General features: G+C 33.0%; 1 protein-coding gene, 1 long non-coding RNA gene and 1 pseudogene across 4 annotated transcripts in view; 1 reads left to right on the top strand and 2 right to left on the bottom strand.

Annotated features, from left to right (window-relative positions):
* Nucleotides 1-25,249, top strand: part of LOC145285759 (uncharacterized) — a 370,328-nt gene that overhangs the window by 169,453 nt on the left and 175,626 nt on the right. The gene's annotated exons all lie outside the window — the stretch shown is intronic.
* LOC145285317 (protein unc-93 homolog A-like) overlaps nucleotides 4,563-25,249 on the bottom strand; it is a 719,754-nt gene continuing 699,067 nt past the window's right edge. For both annotated transcript variants that reach the window (XM_080134117.1, XM_080134118.1), the window contains one exon: nucleotides 4,563-4,885. In XM_080134117.1, coding sequence (XP_079990243.1) covers nucleotides 4,659-4,885 — 227 coding nt within the window. In that variant the 3' untranslated portion in view covers nucleotides 4,563-4,658. The remainder of the gene's footprint in view (nucleotides 4,886-25,249) is intronic.
* On the bottom strand, nucleotides 11,405-11,623 carry LOC145284262 (U2 spliceosomal RNA; annotated as a pseudogene).

Below are 25,249 nucleotides of genomic sequence, written 5' to 3'. Positions count from 1 at the left end.
ACCGAACATGTAACCTAAGATGGTACATCACACACTTCGGTCGATGTATACGACACAATCAAGCAGATGTTAAACCTTAAATGTGTGGTATATAAACTGTAGTTATTCATTATTGCTGGATTTATAGATCTTCATATGTGAATAAAATTTGTAATATAAGTAAAGTAGAACAGTAAAGAGAAATTAAAAAGTTACAAAAATACTAACGCAAATAAGGAGAAATTTTGCTAGATACAATAAGTATATGTGTATATTGGTTTGTTAGGACAATTTGACATGATAATACTTCATCTTACAAGTGCTTCATCTTGCAAGTACTTCATCTTGCAAGTAAACCTTGATTCAACACAACATAGTATTCGAAGCCCAAATATGATTAACTTTATGCGTCTCTATACTGATTCATATGAGTAATGGTGAACGTTCTCTGAGTGATATTCCATCAAGTAACAGCGCTTAGCTAGATACTGCACCAGACTAGATGAATTATTGTCCTGGACTCCGATAAAAGCAAAAGATTATAAGAAAAATATGCTATAATACGACAGTTAATTTGTCGATTGTGGAGAAGAATATGTTCTTTACTTATTTGCTTATCAAACGTGTTCGAAGGTAAAGGAGAATTTTAGGTGAACAGTCGGATGTCTGTGTGTTTAAAATAGAGATCAAGTGTCAGCCCTTTAGATTTCAGAGACTCCATATTGAAGTAAAAATAAATACGTAAATCAATAAACGTACAAAATGCTTCGATTGGTTTGTGAAAGCAGAGGAAGATAATAGAAAGAGAGAGTGTGTGAGAGAGGGGCCCATTTACTTTGCCTCCCCACGGGACAAAGTTAGACGCCTGGGTCGTTTTTTAAACGTGGAGAAGAGAACAAACATTAAACATTCTGACAGAGGACAAAAATGTTTAGCATCTGAAGAACAGATACCCCACTTTGATAGTATTTATTTGCTTTCCCACGAAAGAAAATTAGACTTAAGGTCATTTTTAACGTGGGAGAAAATCAGCTCCCCTCAAAAGGGGGCACTCTGGTAGTGTCCAAATGATAGTTAATGTCTCGTTATGAAGGGGTTGCCTTATATTAACCAAGAACCAATTACTTCAGCGAAACATCAGAACAGATACTACACTTTGAGGTATTTATTTGCTCCCCCACCGAGCAAATTAGGCACAAGGCCGATTTTTAAAGTGAGGAGTTAAGGGGAAATGGGGACCAACTCCCCGGGGAGTAGGGGAGATGGATAGTGACAATTGGTATGAAGGGTTGCCCCTACATTGACCAAGGTCTTATCTGCGGGGTCGCCCCCACATATGGTCTTTGCTTGCAGTATCTGCCGGAACAGATACTACACTTTGATCTTGGTCTGAATGCTAAGAGGAAGAGGGTATGTGCTGTAAACCACTATAAGCGATGGAGGCTGCATGAACATCGGTGTGAGCAAATGAAGAAGGAAATAAGTAATTAAGGAACAGAAAAACAAATTACCAAAGCTGATAAAAATAATTACTATGAATAAAACAAAGGAAGGAGGAAGATGGAAAGAAAGATGACACGAAAGGAGAGAATGATAAAAAAAAGAAAAACTGAGGAGAGAAAAGAGAGAGAAAGAAAGGAGAGAAGGAAGAAAGGAATGAAAAAAAGGAATAAAAAAGAAAACGATAGGCATAAAAGAAATACAAAAGATTAAGCCCATGAAGACGAAAGCATTGAGAGGAACGTTATACTTTGCTGTTATTTTTGACGGCATTTTACGTGCAACATCAATGCGGAAATTGAATACACTTTCATTTCTTTAAGCGAAAATATGCGCGCGCATTCATTTGCGAAACGCAAACACTCCTGTGTTGCTTGCAATAAGCATATTTTCATACACCTATATATATATATATATATATATATATATATATATATATATATATATATATATATATATATATATATATATATATATATATATATGATAAAAATGGAAATGATATTCCTAAGTAATGGAGATAAAAACGGAATATCTAGTCATTTCCGAGTTCATGAACGTTTCATCTTTATTTAAAAAGTTCCTCAGGGTGATGGATTTGAAGAATGTAAATTAAAACAAAACTTCATTAAACACCTGGCGTGTATGTAACGCGAGAAAAGTGTTTTTGTTCCATCTCCCAGATGGAACATGCTCTTTTCCACGTTACACACATATCTGGAATTTTCAACTCATAAAGTTGTTTTAATTTATTTTCTTCTAATCAGTCATCCTGAAAAAGTCACAAATGATATAGGCTTTTTTTTATTTTAATGATATTGAAATATCATTTTCATTTATATATATATATATATATATATGTGTGTGTGTGTGTGTGTGTGTATATATATATATGTATATATACATATATAATTGAAAAGACGATGAAAACTCTAGAAAGGAAAAAAGATGAAGTATTACTGTGCTTACAAAAAAAAAAGGAATGTTTCATGCATTGGATAAAAGCAATTACTTGCTGTGTATAAAGGGCAACATAACCATATCTTTGCGAGCTTCAGAGAAAGCTATTAATTAGTCTTATGCAATGTACAAAACACTCCTTTTTGTATCAGCTATCAGTTTTTCTCTTTTTTTATTCTAAAGTTTTCCATTTTGTATCTTTTACTATAAATATAATAATAGATACATATATATGTATATGTACATATACATATATATACATATACATATATATATATATATATATATGCATACACTGGAAAATGCGGACGCATGTATTTATGTATTAGTATATATACATTTGGTGTTATTACAAGCGCTGTTTTTATTATTATGTGTAGGTATACATAGAAATATGCATATACATATATAAATACATATATATGTATATATGTGTGTATGTATATATATATACATATATATATATATATATATATATATATATATATATATATAGGTAAATAAATAAATATTTACAAATTAAACGTCTATTTGTTTTTCTATGTTTATGTATACACGTGAAAAAGATTGGCTGATTATTCGATGACATGTTTTTGTGTTTGAAAACTTGTAAACATTTTGTTTGTCCATTTGTCTGTTTTCACATATAAGCATCGTATAAATAATCTTAGTTGAATCCGATCAATAAAATTGTAATATTTTTTTTTTACTTTTGACATTCATTTTTTTTTATTAAATACATTCTTTTATTTTGTTGTAATGCTGTGTTTATTTTATTTCTTCACTTTCTTTAATTATATTAAAGTCTTTCGTCCATAATTTCTTTTGATCATTTTGTTTTACAAACTCATTATTTCCACCGGAAATAAAAAGTTCACTGAAAACCGGAAAACTGACATCACCGGAAACTACTCTTCTCGGAGCATGCGCATTGTTCTGATATATAAAATTGCGTGCTGACGTATACAACTCATTCAGATTAGAAAACACATTTTCAGATAATAAGACTTCTTGTTTTACAAATGTTTATTTATTAAAATAATAGCACGGGGTTCAATATTTCTACTTTGTTTTCGACAGATATTTAGCCAAAAAAAAAAAAAAAAAAAAAAAAAAACCGTCTCAAAATAGATTTTCCGAAATTTCCAGCAGGGAGTATTTTATGTTAAACTTACAGATACATTCAAAGCTTATCTCTAAAAAGTGAACAATGTTAAAGAAATATATTTAATTCTCTGAGAAGATAATGTTCAATCGAGCCAAAAATATATTACCTCGAAAACAAAATAAAACAACAGTTTTTAAATTTTGTTAAAAATAATTAGGTATATATATATATATATATATATATATATATATATATATATATATATATATATATATATATATATATATACATATATATATATAATGGAATGGCATAAATCATTCTCATATTCATCCTTCATCTTCTCTAGTCGCTGGCTTCTCAGAGTAAATTATAAAATAAAAAATCGTATTCTGTTCAATCTGTCTTATAGCCAGTCATATGATATATATATATATATATATATATATATATATATATATATATATATATATATATATATATATATATGAGTCACAGATTAGAGATCAAATGAATTATCAGCTATTACATTATTACATTATTATTATTTCCGAAAAGCAAAATCCTTGTTTATTCGTAGCTGAACATTTTGTTAATTGCATTTCATTTCCTATGATGATATGAGTCATTATTGAAAATCAAACATAATTTTTCTCTAATTTTTCTCTCTATATTCCTTGTTTCAAACGATAAATTCTTAACTTAAATATATGTGTATATATTTTGATTTACAGAATTTAACTTTAATCATTAAAATTATATATATATATATATATATATATATATATATATATATATATATATATATATATATATATATATATATATATCAACTAGAGGCGAATCGTAGTAACCTGAGCCAAATTCTAAAAGTGAACAGCTTCATTCAAACAATACTAATATTAAAATGCGTTGCTTTATCTATAAAATTCTTAAGAATAAAAAATAAATCAGTAGCAATAAATTTTAAAATGAGGATTGAATGTGTCGTATATGTCCACCGGATGTAATATTGTTTTTGTTTTTTTTTAATTAAATAATTTTTCTCCATTTTTTATCGATGAGTCAGCTCCCCATCGCACGGCGACGATGATGAATTCTTTGTCGAATATCAGACACTAGAGGACATGGTTCGTGTCTGGAAGGTAACTGTCATCGATTCCCATACGATATATCCCATGACTGCCCAGGCCACCATTGCCAGCGATACGTAGGCCTTTGTCGAAAAAGAGACGAATGGGGCATAGGCGAAGGCGACAGCGGAACCAAGCGCTTGTAACGCATGCGCATTCACTTTCACTGCTTCTCCATACTCAAGAAATTGGGCTTTTACCAAAGCTGAAAAAAGCAAAACAAAGAAAATTCATTTTAAAATGAAATTGAAAGGGCACTACGATCAATTAATTAATCTCTATCTGTCTGTCTGTCTGTCTGTCTGTGTGTCTGTCTGTCTGTCTCTCTCTCTCTCTCTCTCTCTCTCTCTCTCTCTCTCTCTCTCTATATATATATATATATATATATATATATATAGTAAGTTATGGAAATATAAATGGCAATTAAGCTATACAGAATATTCCGCGTGTTCATCCTCGTGAGAATTGGTCAGACTTATGCCAAATTCTCACGAGAATGAAACGCGGAATATTCTGCGTTGCTTAAATGCCATATATATTTTTATAATTTACTATCTAGCTCTACTTATGTATTGAGCACTGTTTAAACAAATACTGAACATTTAGGCATAAAATTATATCTTCTTATATTAATTTATGTAATTAAATGAACTATACATATATATATATATATATATATATATATATATATATATATATATATATATATGAATAAAATAAAATACAAACGATTGTTTACGTTATGCGAATGTTAAAATTAATAAATCGTAATCAACGTTTCGTCCCTATTTCAGGGAACATCATCAGGATTTTATAAAAAATGCTGAGGAATCAAATTACAGGCCACATGCGAATGAAGAGGGAAAGAACTTTAGGTTCCTTCCTACTCTGGAAAAGAATTTACAAATGTGCGTGTAGGTTGAGTTATTCTATGTATATACACATTTAAATGTCGCTTATATACATACCTAAATATTTAATGAACCGTTAAATGTGTTTATTTTTTTTATTTAATGCTTTTATATTCATATTTATTCGTTAGTAAATACGTTATTAATTTTGTTAAAATTATATAAGGGGAAATGGTTAAGGGTATATAGAATAGCTACCTAGGATCTACATTCATATTTTGCCTTTGATTATTATATTTCCTATAATGGGGGCTAAATTGTAGAATCCTTTTCTCTCGTGATGGTGCTCATATTTGAAATGAGTGCTGATTCTAGAAGTTTTCATTTAGCTCTATCTAGAACACATTTGATGATTTTTGCCATGTGCAAAGCTGAACGAGTGATCATGTTCAGCACAGTGGGAGAAAAGTGCGTTTAAAGGATTTCCGTTCTTCATGTTTCTTCTATGTTCACTGAGTCTTATTTCTTAATAACGTTGTGTTTCTCCTATATATGTCTGGTGGCAGTTAATACAAGGCGTTAGATGTGGAGGTTTCGGAGGAGTGCCTGGTGGTTTTTAATATTTCTTTTATTGTTATAGAGTAAAAAGGAACATAATTTTTTCCCCTCTTCCCTCGCATGTGGTCTTCAGCATTTTTTAAATCAAATCCTGATGATGTCCCCTGAAATAGGGACGAAGCGTTGATTACCATTTATTTATTTGAAGTTTTCCTTTTCATTCGCATATATATATATATATATATATATATATATATATATATATATATATATATATATATATATGTGTGTGTGTGTGTGTGTGTGTGTATGTGTGTGTGTGTGCATATATATATATATATATATATATATATATATATATATATATATATATATATATTGACTGTTCTGACATTGCAAAAATTACACTCAATATCAATAAATATAAAATATTGTACAAAAATATTCGACACTAGTGTACTTTAGCTGGCCGGAAGTATTTTATTTAATCATTGGAATTCTCTGAGATGAGTAATTTGTCTATTTTTTAAAAATTTATTTTACGAACTGTTATCCTCGTCTTTATATAGTTGTTATTTCACTACGTTTCGGCCAACTCATCATCTGGTTTTCTTCATGTGATTAACTGCGACGAGATAGGAACTCACAACGTTTTGGCCAACTAATACTCTAGACGGCTTTTGGGTAGGATTGAAACCGCTATTAAAAGATATTGCTCACCTGGAACCGCAGAGATTGAATGTCTGTATCCACTCCGCCTTCGGGGCCCGTGGCGCAGTGGATACAGACGTTCAATCTCTGCGGTTCCACATGAGTATTGTCTGAAGATAGCAGTTTCAATCCTATCCAAAAGCCGTCTAGAGGATTAGTTTCACTTTGGTGAACCAACAACCACAACAATATGAGGATAAAAATCCGCAAAATAAATAAATATATGGAAGTATTTTTTTTTTCATTATTAGAAGAGTTATAGTATTTATAGTTATTATTATATTTATAGTTATTATAATAGTTATCTAATTTCTTTCGACACAAATTTTATTGGACTTCGAAACAACTTCATTAGAAACGAAATAACACAAGAGAAAACATTACGGAAACATTTATTGAATTAATTTAAATGTTGGAAAATTTTACTATATAAGCAGCAATACTTGAAATTATTTTTTTTAAAGTTGCAAATAAAATGTAACATTCTATATGTCTAAATGATTAATTTTAACATAAATATTTTTTTAATATTCCCGAATAAAATACAGCCATAATTTTAAAATATTATGAAATCGATTGAATATATTTCAAAAGTAACTTTCTTTAAGTAAATATAAATATTAAGACATAAAATATGATTATAAATTAGAATATTTGGAAACGTTTGTAGTTGATTTTTTTCAATAATTTTATTTGCAAAAGTTAAATTATAAATGTTTGTTTTAGAAAAGATAAATTTCAGTAATAAAATAGAATAAATGTTTTAAGAATTGCAACAATCATTTTAGAATATATTACTATGAATAAAAATCATTATATTTTAGATTACCTCCTCTTTTTTCTACTATAACTCTTCCGAATATGAAAACAAAAAAATAGATAAATGCTAGTTAGCTAAAGTGCAATTGTGCCAACTATTCTAAATATAAAAATAAGTATTATTTAAAAAGAAAATATTTCAGAAATTGAATAAAAAGTCAATATAGTGCAAGTACAAGATTAAGGAAAAAACTTCCATGCATAAAAAGTATAAACTGTGTTCAAAAGAAATTTAAAAATAATATACAAATTTTACATATTACAAATTTCAGATATAATCACGTTTATACAACCTGTATCATAGCGCGTAAGGCGCGCGTTTGAGAAAATCAGCAACAGCCGTAAGATAGCTGACGAACCAAGTGCTTTTCATCTAAATGATTCTTTGACTATTCTCACTAGCCTTGGTGTAAAAACCCGATCTTCAGTATAAAAACCAGCGTAAAACATCACAACACTCTGAAGTTCTCGATCATCATCATCATCATTTTCATCATCATCATCATCATCATCATCATCATCATCATCATCACAATAATAATAACAACAACAATAACAACAACAACAATAATAATAATAATAATAATAATAATAATAATAATAATAATAATAATAATAATAATAATTAGCGGGATCTGTGGAAATTCCACATCAGCATTTTTCATATGGAATATATTGTAGCTGGGCATGCTGTGAGCGTTCTGTTCAGCATTAATGAAGACACAATCATATTATTCAAGTTTTTTTTTAATTAAAACTGTACTGCCCCCTTACTAAAATAATAAATTTGATATATTTCCTGGGCTGATTATTTCATTACAAACACACCGGTCAATTAACTCATATTTTATCATTTTTCATAATTATTGAATATATTACTATGTTCGACAATATTTTTTCATAATTTCAACCCTCATTATCGCCCTCCCTTTACTAAAATATTAAATTTGATATATTGTATCGGCTGATTATTTTATAAAAAACACAACTATCAATTAATTCGCATTGCATAATTTTTAATAATTCTTGGATATGGTACTAATTTTGACAATAATTTTTCATTATTTAAACTAACCATATCGGACACCTTACTAAAATAATAACTTTGATATATTGTCTAGGCTGATTATTTCATTACAAAAACACACATCAATTAACTCACATTTCATCATTTTTCGTAATTCTTGGATCTCTTACTAATTTCGACAATATTTAAAAAAAATTTAAACCAACGTTGTCGCCCACTCTTACTAAAATAATAACTTGGATACATTATCGCCGCCTCCTGAATAAAATAATAACTTTGAAATATTGTATGGGCTTATTATTTTATTACAAACACACTAATGCATGAAATCACATTTAATTATTTTTCATAATTCTTGGATATGTTACTTATTTCGACAATCATTTTTCATAATTTTAACCCACATTTACGCCCTTCCCCTTTTACTAAATAATGACTTTGATATATTTTCTAGGCTGATTATTTCCTTACAAACACACCAATCATTTAACTGATATTTCATCATTTTTTCGTAATTCTTGGATATTTTACTAATTTCGACAATATTTTTTCATAATTTAAACTCCCCTAATCTCCTTCCCCTTTACTTATATAATAACTTTGATATATTGTCTAGGCTGATTATTTTATTATAAACACACCAATCAATTAAATCACATTCCGTCATTTTTCGTAATTCTTGGATATGTTACTAATTTCGACAATAATTTTTTATAATTTAAACCATCCTCGTCGCCCTCTCTTACTAAAAAAATTTCTTTGATATATTGTCTGGGCTGATTATTTCATAAAATCACAACTATCAATTAACTCACACTTCATCATTTTTCTTAATTCTTGGATATGTTACTCATTTCGACACTTATTTCTAATATTTTTAACCCACTACTAAAATTATAACTTTGATATATTATCTTGGATGATTATTTCATTTCAAACACACCAATCAATTAACTCACATTTTGTCATTTTACATAATTCTTGGATATGTTGATAATGTCGACAATCATTTTTAACTCACATCATCGCCCCACTTACTAAAATAATAACTTTGATATATTGTCTAGTCTTATTATTTCATGGCAAACACGGTAATGCATTAAATAACATATTATCATTTTTCATAATTCTTGGATGTGTTACTAATTTCGACAATTATTTTTCATAATTTAAACCATCCTTATCGCCCTCTCTTACTAACATAATTACTTTGATATATTTCCTGGATTGATTATTTTATTATAAACACACACTCGATTAACTCACATTAAATCTTCGTTCATAATCTTGGATATGTTACAAATTTCGACAATAATTTTATAATTAAACACCCACATTATGCCTCTCCCTCCTACTTATATAATATATCTGATATATTATCTGGGCTTATTATATCATTACAAACACACCAATCAAGTAACTCACATTTCATCATTTTTCATAATTCTTGAATATGTTACTAATTTTGACAATAATTTTCATAACTTTAACTCACTATGTCGCTCCCCCTTACTTAAATAATAACTTTGATATATTGCCTTGGCTGATTATTTCATTACAAACAAATCAATCAATTCTGTGTATTCTCATAGTATATGCGTTTCACCTATCTTATCCAATCCTGGGTGACCCCGCATATTCTGCTAATATATATATATATATATATATATATATATATATATATATATATATATATATATATATATATATATATATATATATATATCGTTCACCTATCTCATCCCGGGCGACGCTGGGTATTTTGCTACTATATGTTTTCCACCTATCTCATTCAATACTGGGCGACACTTTCTGATAGTATATATTTGCACATCTCATTCAATCCCGGGACTTACTTCATGTCCGCCACCCCATAGCTAAAAATATACATGAAATAATGTAATGTCTAAATAGTAAACTGTTTCAGCCATTTCTGGAACTGACTTATAATCCTCACCCCACTCTTGAAAATATACACGAAATAAAGTAATGTATAAATCGTAAACTTTTTTCAGCCATTTCCGGGACCGATTTCTTATCTCCCATCCTACTGTTAAAAATATACATTAAATAAAGTAATGTCCAAAACGTAACTGGTTGCAGCTATTTTCGGAACCGACTTCATATTTCCCACCCCAATGTTAAAAATATACATTAAATAAAGTAATGTGTAATGCGTAAACAATTTCACCCATTTTCGAGACTCATTTAATATCCCCCCACCCCACTGTTAAAAATATACATGAAATAAAGTAATATTTAAATCGTACACGGTTTAAGTAATTTCCGGGACTGACTTCATATCCCGTAACCCACTGCTTAAAATATACTTGAAATAAAGTAATGTTTAAATCATAAACTGTTTCAGCAGCTTTTCGAAAGTAATACATAAAAACATTAACACGGTTAGATTAGGCAACCATTGCTTCAACACGAATTTCTGAGTGTAGTATCAGTTTCAGCATTCCAGTGACTTAAATCCACCCTTTTTTGTCTTTGTTAATGGAGGAGAAACCCTTCATTACTGATACAATTTTTATTTTTGTTATTGACCAGAGTGCCCCTTTTGGGGAGCTGGTTTCCCCCTAAATTTTTAACCGACCTCATGTCCAATTCCGCCCTTGTGGGGAGGCAAGTAAACAAAAAAATAATCAGAACGGACATTTTCCAGCGCATTTTATAATTAATCAGAAGTGACATTTCCAGGGCATTTTGTAATTTAATCAGAAATAACTTTTTCCAGTTACTTTTTTAATATTAAAACTTTGTTACATTAAACATAGTATAACCTATTCACAATGTCTCCCCACGGGACAGATTTAGACACCAGGGTCGCTTTTTAATGTGGAAAAAATTGTCTTAAAAATTGTCTTAGTCGGAAAGGATTTCTCTTCCACTGAGAGAGAAGAAATTGAAATGTAGCACCTGAAGAACAGATACTACACTTTGATCTTAGCCAAAAGGCCAAGAAAGACAAATCATTTTAATTAGCTTTGCCTCAACAGCGACACCAATGTTTATTTTATATTTGAAGGGTTTATTTGGAATATTCCACTTTCCTTTTTTAGGGATGCACAGCATGATAACGGACGGAACGATAAGCGTAATAATATAATGATGATAAAAAAACAAAAAAAACAGCATTATTTTAAAAGATCCATCAATTAAATCTTGGTTCAATCACAGATTTCTTCGATTAAAATACTTGACGTCATTTTTATACTATTAATCTCTATCGTCTCTTTATTCGTTTTTATTAAAAAAAATTTTTCATGCTATTATCATGTAGCGTTGGATCGACATGTTAACACGGACCCAAACGTTGCGCGTAGAATCCAATCGCAAAAGAAATCCGACTCGTTTTTTTTTTTCAATTTTAACAAAATGCATTTACTTTTCAACAACGCATTACATATTGTTTTAAAAGTTTCTTAATTCGTCTCGACACCAGTTTAAAAGTCTCTCGCTGCTACAGGCTACCCGTTCATAATAAGCCGGCAGTCGCATCTTTCTCCTCCGCCGCTTACGAGTGCTTCTGTCGCTTGCTGTCCACGTGTGTCCTTTTTTTCTGCACTGGCCTGGTCATTTGCATATGTGCCATGGGACTGCTGCTACAACAAGCACTAGCGGCCCTGTTACAATCAATCAATTATGTAATTATGTAAATATTTGCCGAAAGATAACATGTCTTTAAAGAGATCAGCAAACCCTAACAGAAGAAGACAATCATTAATAAGTCGTGGTAAAATCGAAGGTAAAAATAACAGCTTTAGCCCTATGGCAAATTATTTTACAACTTGGAAGAAATTATCATAACAAAAATAGTCTTTGAGTATGAATAATCTATCAAGATAAGCGTAAGTGGTTTTGGGAAGTGACAAATTATTAAAAGAGGCGAGGGAATATAAAACCTAAAGAAAGAGACGTGAAAGGAGCATCGTGTTTTGTTCAAGAAAATAACAGCATTGGCGATAGTGAATAATAATAATAATAATAATAATAATAATAATAATAATAACAATAATAACATTTTGTGAAAGTATCTATGATCACTTGGACGAAAACAATTTCCTGTCTGAGGAATAGAAAGGCCACCGAAAAATATCACGAGACACCAAGGATATATATATATTTTTAAATTACATTTTCACCCCAAACAATGCACATTGACACTTTGATGTAGGTGGCTACTATCAGGGAATAAGCTAAAGGGGTACTATGTAGGGAGTTGGGCAGCAAGATGTCGGTTCACGTTACACTTGAACTTCTGCATGTTAGTACAGTTAGGGAAGCAGGGACCCGGAAACTACTGGAGTAGAAAGCTTTCTTACATCTAGAGATCTCTACTGTGTAGGGGTGGGATTTAGCTGCTTGTCGGGTTTGTCGGGGGTATTTACGCCGAGGCGGTAAAAGCGCGTGCAGTTCGTCAGAGCATTCACCATTAAAATACTTGTAGAACAGGCAGAGGGATGCATCATTTCATCGATGGGACAGAGGCTGGAGCTTAGATGACAGTTTAGGACCTATCAGATTGGCGATTCTCCTTTGAACCTTGTCTAGGAGAGAGAGACTAGTAGCAGATGTAATAACCTAAATATGACAACAATACTCCATACATGGGCGAATGGTGGCCTTATAGAAGTACAGGATAGTTTCGGGCATTAGTAGCTTTCTAGCACGGTAGAGAGAACCTACCTTCTTCGCAGCGGTCCTGGAAATGCTCTCAATGGAATTGTTCCAACTCATGTTTCCTGTGAACGTTAGGCCGAGGAGTTTAAAAGAAGTACTTTCAGATAATGAGTCTTTGGCTATTGCTATTGGTGGCAAAGAAGGTTTCTTGTAATTATTGAAGGAAACAAGTTTAGTCTTGGCAGCATTGAATGTGACCATCCATTTTTGTCCCCATTCCACTACAGATTGGATGCCATCCTCTAGTTTTCTGCCATTTCGTTAGATATGTGTTTTCCTGTCGTGCTTGTTATAGAGCGTAGTGTCATCAGCATATATATTCATCTCAGAAACAATTTTGTCAGGGTGGTCATTTATGAATATTAGGAATAACAGAGGTCCAGTGATAGACCCCTGGGGCACTCCCGCATTTATATCATATTGTTTAGATGTACGACCGTCGAGCACAACCTGGATTTTTCTGTTATCTAAGAAGGATTTAATTATGTTAAGTATTCTACCAGTGATATCGTATGATCTGATTTTCCTTAGAAGACCTTCGTGCCATACCCTGTCAAAAGCCTTAGATATATCTAGAGCTACCGCTCTACCCTCCCCTGCTTTGTCCAGTGATTGGCTTGTGATTGGTAAAATGATCCCATGAAACTGCAAATGGTGATCTACAAATAATGTCATGAGTGAGATAGATTATAAAATGCGTCCCATTCATGGGTATTCAAATGTTTTGAGATTTTCGGAATCTATAAAGAATAGCATGAAAAATTTACCATCAAGAAATGTTGCATTAGGCAAAGTGAGAATTAAGAGGGGAATTTTCCAGGGCGATAGTGTTCCCATTTTACTTTTTGTCATCAGATTAATGCCGTAGACATTTCTTTTACGTAATGTGAAAGCAGGATATGAACCTGGAAAAGAACTTTCCGCATTCAAACATCTACTATCTCTGGATGACTCTTTAAGTTTTTCGAAGAAATAAAAACCAGCTTAGAACCCTAACAAATATGATCAGATTGTTTAGCAATAACATAAGGATAAAATTTGGCAACACCAAATGTGTTATTTTTGTAATAAAAAGAGAAAGTCGTCCACTCAGATGGCCCTGAAATTCTTACAGGTGTGATAAAGAATGCCATCAGTAAGAGAAGCTGCAAATATTTGGACATACTGGAAGTCTATAAGATTGAGAAATTGGAAATAAAAAACTAGATAACAACCGAATACAACAGAAGATTAACACATTTCCACAGTCAGAATACAATATATGTCATCAAAGCAAGAGCAGTAGATATCGTTCGATATATCACTGTTACACTTGACTGGGACGTAGATGGATTAACATATTTGGACGCAAAAACACGTAAAATGCTTACAATTTATGGAGCTTTTACGGAGACAGGTGTAGAGGAAAGAAAGTGATCGAAGCTTATTAAGTGTTGAAGATGTGGTAAATATAGATGGAGGAAATTCTAATTAAATATATTTCTAAAAGCAATGAAACCCTTCTTCATAAAATGAAAACAGAAAAGATACTAAGACCCGTGTCATTGGGGAGGCGTATTGACACACAAATTCCAGTGAAGACCAATAGTCCTTGTCAGCAAAGAATCAACCGCAAGTAACTGTTGAGATGGCGCAAATTTATTTGCAAAGGTTGTCGAAAGAGGTGAGGATTGCTTGAAATATGGGGAGACTTGTTGTCACCCAGACTCCAGCGACATATTGCCGGTCTTTGTCAGTAAGCACTCTCTGATGATGACTGTGTGAGAACTTCTAGTGAATGAATAATAATAATGGTGGTGGTAAGCAGTTGCTGCGATAACGCAACATCGTTTACAAAGGTGATCGAAAGACGTAGAGAGTACCGGAAATATAGGGAGATGTGCTGCGAACACACCTGTTATTTTCAGTTAGTAATCGGATGATACTCTTTGTGAGAACATCTAATTACTACTACTACTACTACTACTACTACTACTACTGATAATAATGAACAAAAACAACAACGACAATAATAATAATAATAAGAAGAAGAAGTAGAAGAAGAAAAAGAAGAAGAAGAAGAAGAAGTAGAAGAAGTAGAAGAAGAAAAAGAAGAAGAAGAAGGATCAAAAGACGAAAAAAATAGAAAAGATTGGGATAGAAAAAAGATCATTGATAGAAGGAGAAAAATAGATGATACAAAGAATATAAATAAAAATACGGACAATATTGCTGAGCTCAAATGGAAATAAAAAGTCCGAATTTTCTTTGATTGAGATTGTCGGGCTGACTTCCTCATCTTGGTTGTTATCGTCACAATATTTCGGCCGTTTTGCCCTCCGGCCTTCATCAAGTGTTTTATATCGAACTGGGGAACCGGCCGAAACGTTGTGACGATGACAACCAAGATGAAGAAGTCAGTTCGACAATCTCAATCAATGAAAACACCTCATCTCAAAAATACAGACAATTACTATCCGAACTTTCTGTTCTTTCTTAGGTAACCTGCTGATACAATTAAAATGAAACGACAGACTATGCCAAAACCTTGCAACTAAGGGAAACAAAAACGCAACAACACCTTTTACGTGAATGTTGTTCGACCAAAAAGAGATTTTGTTATCGTGTAGACTCCGCTTCTGCTATTAGCTAAATTATTTCGTCTTTTACGGTCGTTCATTCTAGCATAAAAAAAATAATTGTTTTATTCTACATCTTTTCTCTCTCTTCAACTTTGCTAACCCATCCCCCTTCCCCGGTGTCACGTTGCTGTGTTCGTCTGTGCGTAATGAGTCGGTAATTATTGCATAAATGATTGACCATCTAAAAAGCGTCAGTTAGTGAATAGGTTGACGTAGACACCTCCTCCCCTCTTCCCTTCCTCCAAATTCTCTTCCTCCTCCTCCTCCTCCTCCTCCGTCACATACGTGCGCGTGTACACGCTCAGACACTTCTACTTTCTCTGTTTCTAACACACACACTCCCACTCTCATAGCCACTCTCTTGCATACTCTTACTCTCTAACGTATTCTCAATTACTGACAATAATTTAAATGTATTTCTGTTTTATTCATTTAACACAGACGACGCATTGTTATTATGTGTCTGATTTTTTTTAAACGAAGATTGATAATATGTATCATTTGGATTATTCGGACTACTCTTCTCATCTTGACTGTAATTCCTACAACGGATCGGCCGATGTAACCTCCGATCTTCTATAAGTGTATCTTGTCGAATTCAGGAATCTTTCTGTCGAACTCGGAAATCTGCATAGATTTTCGGACGGAACCATTTATTTAACCCACGAGGATAATATGATTTTATTTGGTCAGTCATGACTAGGGCTAGGACAACAGCATATTATTTTCATTGTTTTTACTCTCAATTATATATACGACACAATTAATCAATCGAGAACCACACCACTCTACATAAAAACATATAAGATATCAATGGATATATACCTAAGAATCAAAACAAGGAAAAGAATATGCTGTTATCATAGCCCTAGTTGTGACCGGGTAGATATCTTAAGTAATTTTATTCCTTCCATTGGTTGCACTGAGGATTACATGTTTAATCTACAGAAGAGTGTCACTTAGAACTAAATTTTACTTAGTACTATTTGTTACGCTACACAGCCTTACAAATTCGACAAAATATACTTGAATAAAGTCGAAAGTTATATCAAGCGAAACGTTGTGAGAATAACTGAGAAAAGAATGGAAATAATACAAGACATTGCTAGTTTTTCTCTACTTAATAGTTAGTTCCATGGAAGGTGCTCGACTGAGCTCCTCTCTTTAATTTTTCTTTGTAAGACATTCACAGGAAGAACTCTATTACCAGGAGAAAAATAATAAAACTCAAAAAGAAGATATTAAAGTAGAAAGCTCTTCAGCATCTGGGAAACTCTACAGTAAAAAGCGGGATCTATTTAACTGACAGGTTGATTTACATTATTGCAGCACACTCGTCGGGGCACATTCTATTAAAGTACTTGTCAAACAAGTAAAAGGATGCAACATTGCGGCGATGGGACAGGAGTTGGAGCGTGTTGGATAGTGTGACATCCGTTAGATTAGAAACGTCTTTTTTAAATCTAAGGGGGGGGGCTAGTGGTTGACACCATCCCATATGTGACAACAGTATTTCATGCATGGGAAAATGGTGGCTTTGTAGATAGACAACCGAGCAAATTAGGCACAAGGCCAATTTTTAATGTGAGGAGCGAAGCGGAAATGGGAACAAACTCTCCGGGGAGTAGGGGAGCTGGAGAGTGACAATTGGTATGAAGGGTTGCCTCTACATTGACGAAGGTCTTATATGTGGGGCTGCCCCCACATATGGTCTTTGCTTGCAGTATCTGCCGAAACAGATAGTAAACTTTGATCTTGGCCAAAAGGTCAACAAAAGAGTATTTATTTGCTCCCCCACCGGGCAAATTAGGTACACGGCCGATTTTTAATGTGAGGAGTGAACGGGAAATGGGGACGAACTCCCCGGGGAGTAGGGGAGCTTGATAATGACAATTTGTATGAAGGGTGGCCGCTACATTGACGAAGGTCTTATATGAGAGGCTGCCCCCACATATGGTCTTTGCTTGCAGTATCTGCCGGAACAGATACCACCCTTTGATCTTGGCCAAAAGGTCAAGAAAAAGGTATTTATTTGCTCCCCCGCCGAGCAAATTGGACACAATGCCAATTTTTTAATGTGAGGAGTGAAAGGGAAATGGGGACCAACTCCCCGGGGAGTAGGGGAGCTGGATAATGACAATTGGTATGAAGGGTTTCCCCTACATTGACCAAGGTCTTACTTGTGGGGCTGTCCCACATATGGTCTTTACTTGCATGTATCTGCCGGAACAGATACCACCCTTTTATCTTGGCCAAAAGGTCAAGAAAAGGGTATTTATTTGCTCCCCCGCCGAACAAGTTAGGCACAAGGCCAATTTTTAATGTGAGGAGTGAAAGGGAAATGGGGACCAACTCCCCGGGGAGTAGGGGAGCTCGATAATGACAATTAGTATGAAGGGTTTCCCCTACATTGACCAAGGTCTTATATGTGAGGTTGCCCGCACATATTGTCTTTGCTTGCAGTATCTGCCGGAAAGATACTGCCAGCAAAGACAATATGTTTGATCTTGGCCAAAAGCACAAGAAAATCTTAAAAAGCTAAGAACAGCATCTATTAACAATAGACCTTTGATCTTAACCAAAAAGGCCAAGTACAAAAGTGTTACGACAGACTGACCGACAGACCGACCGACCGACGGACTGACGGAGTCGATTGCACACGACTAAAAATACGGATTTTCTCCGATCGTCGTAATACGAACAGGAAAAGGTTTGTTGTTTTTTGCATGTGTCGAGAACATTGCAAGCCGAAGAAAACTTTTTTCTTTTACACGGACATTTAACGGTATTCGTCAGTTCAAAGGCAAAATTTAATTTCAACACTTCAACCAACTTTATCCAGTGTATGTAGAAGCGTTCTGAGATGATTGTTTGTATATTCACAGCTCATCGCTTGGGTAAGCAGTTCAACCTTATCAGATGTTGTGCAGACAATATCATTGCGACAGCATAAAGAGGAAATTGTCGGTTTCCCATTACACACTAGTATAGTAATATATTTTCTTGTGCCGAACTCGCAGATTGGCTACTTTTTTGTGTAAGTTGAGCATCCGCATTAATATTTTGTGTAAGCATTCGGGTTGATATTCGGACTTTAACAGTATGAAGTGCATCAATACAAAAATTAGAATCTCAACGAGACATATACATATATATATTGTTATATATGGGTCGTAGAATTGCATTCATCTGCAAAAGGTCTATCTAATTTGCATATTCTTTTAAACATTAATTTCAATTAATTCCCTATTTTTTTCGGTTTTCTTATGGGTTGATCATCTTTAGTTAATTATTACGTGTAATTATATTCATGCACATATTCTACATGACTTATACTGTGTAATATTTGCGTAAAAAGGTTATAGTAAACACAAAACTCTTTCTATATATATTTATGTATACGTAGATATATTTGTTTAAAAATGTTGCCTTCCAAACTCCTGTCTGTTTTTGATCTACAGACATGAAACTTAATATATAGGGTATTCGAACCTATGCGAAATTTTATGTTTGGGTTTTAGTCGGTGGAAATCGACGCAAAAGTGTGAATTAAAAAAAGAAGTAATTTAACGACGGCATTACGAATGTGCACGCGTAACGTAATAGCTATTTGTTCATGTTTTAATTTTTAGCCTTGAAGCAAATGTCTTCATAGATCAGGCATTAACGTCGACGGAAAAGGTAAATTATAAGCTAAACGTTTTGGTTTCAATTCTCGGTGGTGGCGCACGGGTTAAAAACCACTCTTAAAATCATTAATATATATTCGGTCTAATATAATATAATATAATATAATAGTTACGAAATCTACATTAATCGAAATATATTTAAGCGTATTTTATGACCGGGCAATGCCGGGCGGCCTGCTAGTATATATATAGCCGCGAACCTAACGAATATTTTTAACGCGAATAGACCACAAATGAGGTAGGAAATGCAAACAATTTTTTAAAATTTCCGAACGGCATCGCCTTTAAAATGATTTATGTCGATAATAGTAATGACACACTTAATATATATATATATATATATATATATATATATATATATATATATATATATATATATATATTCAGGCAAACATTATTAAAAACAACAGAGATACCTTGCTTAATAATTCTTTTTTTCATTTTTTCGATCTTTCGTAAGATTTTTTAACTTCAAGATGGAAGGTATTTACAAATGTTCCATGGTTCACACGAGCGCTTTCGATTCTTTCTTGAATCATGCAAATACTTAAAACAATGCAACCCGAAAATAAAAATATCGCTTCCCTTGACGTAGAAAGTCTTTTTAAAAATGTCCCTGTAACGAAAACCATAGATATAATTATAAACAATATCTACAATCATCCGTCACTCCCCCCACTTAAAATTAATAAAAATATATTTAAAAAAATATTATTAATTTGCACCACGGAAATACCTTTTTATGATCCTAATGGCAACATATATAATCAAATAGATGGCGTCGCAATGGGATCAGTCCTCGGACCTACTCTGAGTGAATTTTATATGGCAGACTTAGAAAACAAAACATTTAAAAATAATATAAAGCCCCCTATGTATGTACGTTATGTTGACGACATACTCCTCTTAGCTGATAATGACGAACAGATATATAAACTTCAAGATCTTTTTAAAAAAACTCTGTCCTTAAGTTTACAATAGAATTAAATGATAACAAACAAATTCACTTTCTGGACGTCCTTATAGACTCATCTAACAATACTTTCGACACAGCTGTATACAAAAAAAACAACAACTAGTACTAAATCCAGCCTCTTGAACTTTAAGAGTGAGTGCCCTCAGCGTTATAAAATTGCCATAATAAAAAATCTTTTAAACCGTGCTAAGATGATTTCTTCTACGAAAAAAGCACTACTAATAGAAATTAAAAATATCAAACAGGTTCTTATAAATAATTCCTTTCCGAATTATATTGTTGATCAACAAATTAAACTATTGTTACAGTCCCCTAAAAACCTTAACAGCAATACTAGTCAATCTTCTAACACTAACCCTATAGACATATTTTATAAAAACCAAATGACACCAAATTTTAGAGTGGAAGAAAAAATAATTAAAAGCATCATACATAGATATACAGCACCTCTAGAGAACAATTCTAAGATTAGATTTATTATATACTATAAGAAGTATCGAACCCAGAACCTCATCGTTAAAAATAACTCCTCGCCGGCGACAAAAATGTTGGAGCAAACCAATATTGTGCACAAATTTCAATGCCCCTTAGGAGAGTGTAACTCCGAAAATAAAAACGCATATATTGGACAAACAAAAACAACATTGTCCCGTCGATTAACGATGCATTTGAACAATACTAGCTCAATATACCAGCATTTAATAAATCAACATAGCTGCCCCCCCTCTAATCTTAGAAAGGTCCTCGTGGACAACACAAGGATTTTGCAACGAGAAAGTAATTGTAAAAAAATTAAAAATACTTGAAGCACTATATATAAAAACCCAGCACCCATCTATAAATAGCATTAATTTTGAAAGTAGCAATAATGTGCTGAAATGTTTAGCATAACCAGTATACGACTGGTTTTACTAACATTGCCTTTTATCATCCTAATTTTTAATCGAGTTTTTTATCACTCGTAAATGTATATCTTAATCGACTTTTCATTGACTCTTTTTATCATTCGTAACTATATATTTCACTTCTATTTTTAATATTTTATCTCCACCTGATGATGATTCAAGAAAGAATCGGAAGCGCTCGTGTGAACCATGGAACATTTGTAAATACCTTCCATTTTGAAGTTAAAAAAATCTTACGAAAGATCGAAAAAATGAAAAAAGAATTATTAAGCAAGGTATCTCTGTTGTTTTTAATGTTTGCCTGAATGAAGGAATGCTGCCTAAATACACTAATATATATATATATATATATATATATATATATATATATATATATATATATATATATTTATCTTCATTTTACATTCTATCATTTTATTCATTCTGTCGTTCTTCTGAAATTTATCCCGTAGTGATTATCGCAAGTCTTTGCCATCCATCTTCGGAGATTCAGCCGATAGGAGTCACGTATGAGCGTCTCGTGATACGTGTGCGGTTGCAGCACGCCATGAGCTATTCCAATTTTCTTTCGTTCTTTGACTTCAAATAGCTTACCGGAGGGTAAGTTTGGTTTTTGAAAAAATACAAAATAAAGAATAGGAAAATAATTTGAAACATTTAAAACACCGGAAACTTGGATTGTGCTGCGTCACTCTCTAACCCTAACTCTTTTCCTAACCTTAACACGTCTTTATTATGTCTATCTTTTTAAATATCATTGAAATGAAATAGATATGTATGAAAACCTTACATTACCAAACACATGATGCAACCGTACACGTATAGGAGAACTAAGTTGTACTTAGGCCTTACTTCATGTTGTATGAAGTATTCCCGAATGCTGATGCAATCCTTTATTTGTACAAGAGCCAAGTGCATTCTAAAATAAAATAGTGTTGCCACATTTTAGCGGGAGCTGCTCGGCGCGCCCTATCCTGTCTTGTTCAAAACCGGCCTTGAAACTTAGTATGAAGGTGTATATATATATATATATATATATATATATATATATATATATATATATATATATATATATATATATATTGAGCACTCTCAAAAGAATTTATTTCACCACATTAAAAATAGATATGGAAAGAGTTAATTTCGAAACATCGCTAAAAACATCCCCACGCCTAGGTTTTCATAGCATAGCTATATTATTAAATTAATTCAAAAAAACAGATGAACTAATACGCCGAATGCGATGGCGAGCAAATTTCTTCCTTAAAAATGAAAACGTGTAAACAAAAAAAAAAATCCTATGATTTTAAAACCCTTAAAAATGCGAAAACAGTAGACCTTTTGATAAACTTTGAAAATGACCTTTTAAACGTAATTAAAAACTTAGAATTCCACAATCAGCCTAACAATTTCCAACGGAAACTACACAAAATCGTTAGAAACATAAACAAGCCCGTTCCACAGCAGACACCCTAACTTAAAACTCTGAACGTATATACCATTCACTGGACAAAGCGGGGGAGAGCAGAGCGGTAACTCTAGATATATCTAATATATGATATATATATCAGGGTATGGCATGGGGGTCTCCTCAGGAAAATTAAATCATACGGTATCACTAGTAGAATACTTAACATAATTAAATCCTTCTTAGATAACAGAAAAATCCAGGTTGTCCTCGACGGTCGTACATCTAAACAATATGATATAAATGCAGGAGTGCCCCAGGGGTCTATCCTTGGACATCTATTGTTCCTGATATTCATAAATGACCTCCCCGACAAAATTGCCTCTGAGATGGGTATATATGTTATATACTGGTTTTTCATTGAGAGAGTTTTATTAAAAGATGAGTCTTAGAGAGAGATGCTTAGAAGGAGTCTTATTACAGTGAGGGATGTTGAAAGACTCCGAGAGAGATGTATGTTGTAAGAGACTAGATAGATATTGTTCATGTTAGGAGAGATTCCTATATTTTAAAAGTTCATTCCTTAATTGTGTTGAATGGAAGAAGAAGAAAGCTCTTTGAGTGAGGACATAGTGTTCAGACAGTTCGGACATGATGATGTTGAGACGTGTATGTAAAGACATATAACACAAATATATAATACAATTCCACTTTACCTTTTTGTAAGAATCATAAGACACAAGACGAGCTTTACAAAAAACACTTGATGGTTTATTTCGTCACACGGGCGTGTTTCCATCACATTTTTCCTTGAAGTGACGTCTCGCTCCTAGACGACTGAATGTCTCTCTCCGAGTTTCTCCACTGACTGACGAACTCTAAAGTTTTTTCTCTATTCCTAGAACTTTCTATTTTCCGTGACGTCATACACATGTTAAAACATGTGCCTTCTTTCACGTGTTATGGACATACGTGTCCAAAACTTTTCCTATTTCTCAGTAACCTATTTATCCAATATGTTAAAAATATTATCTTATAAGCTGCATTCTTTCAATTTAAAATTTCATAACAAACTTAAGAGTTCACATTCTTTCCTTGAAATATTTATCTATATTCTAAACAAATGTGTGTTTTAAATTTTTAAATTCTCACACGTAATCTATTTCTAAACTAAATTACGAGGTTCGAATTTGTCTATTGCTATTTCATTTTCATTTTAAACAAAATTCTCCATTTTTATACTTACATGAAAAGGGGACAGCCCTTATCATGTAACATATATGCTGATGACACTACACTCTATAACAGGCACGAAAGGAAGACGAATATACACATTTCTAAAGAAATGGCAGGAACACTAGAGGAAGACCTCCAATCTGTAGGGGAATGGGGACAAAAATGGATGGTCACGTTCAATGCCGCCAAGACTAAACTAGTTTCATTCAATAATTACAAGAAACTCTCTCTACCACCTATAGCAATGGCCAACGACTCTTTATCTGAGAGTACATCTTTCAAACTCCTTGGCCTAACGTTCACAGGAAACATGAGTTGGAACAATTACATCGAAAACATTGTCCAGGTCCGCTGCAAGAAAGGTTGGCTCTCTCTACCGTGCTAGACAACTACTAACATCCGAAAGTATCCTGTACCTCTATAAGGCCACCATTCGCCCATGTATGGAATATTGCTGTCACATTTGGGCTGGTGCATCTGCTACTAGTCTCTCAGTCCTTGACAGTGTTCAAAGGAGAGTCGCAAACCTGATAGGCCCCGAACTGGCATCTAAGATTCAGCCTCTGTCCCATCGACGAAATGTTGCATCTCTCTGCCTGTTCTACAAGTATTTTAATGGTGAATGCTCTGATGAATTGCAAGCACTTGTGCCCCCACGACGTGAGCACCCTCGACAACCCCGACAGGCTGCTAAATCCCACCCCCACACTGTAGAGATCCCTAGCTGTAAAAGATCTTTCTACTCCAATAGTTTCTTCCCCAGAACCGCCAGACTTTGGAATTCCATTCCGGGTCCCTGCTTCCCCAACAGTACTGACGTGCAGAAGTTCAAGTGTAACGTGAATCGACATCTTGCTGCCCAAATCCCTACATAGTACCCCGGTAGTTGTTTCCCCTGATAGTAGCCCCCTACACCAAAGTGGCAATTTGCCTTGTTTGGGGTGAAAATGTAATAAAAAAAACTAAAAAAAAAACTCTAATAAAATCTTTGTAAAAGCAGATAAAACTAGAAACTTTTATAAAATAGATAAACAAGAATATACAAACTAATCTCAGAAAACATTACAAAAAACTACAAA

This window comes from Euprymna scolopes, chromosome 1, assembly GCF_053919585.1.
Source record: "Euprymna scolopes isolate OS-2025 chromosome 1, ASM5391958v1, whole genome shotgun sequence".
NCBI classification, from domain to species: domain Eukaryota; kingdom Metazoa; phylum Mollusca; class Cephalopoda; order Sepiida; family Sepiolidae; genus Euprymna; species Euprymna scolopes.
The sequence above is the reverse complement of the archived record's forward strand: the minus strand, read 5'-3'. Positions and strand labels throughout refer to the sequence as shown.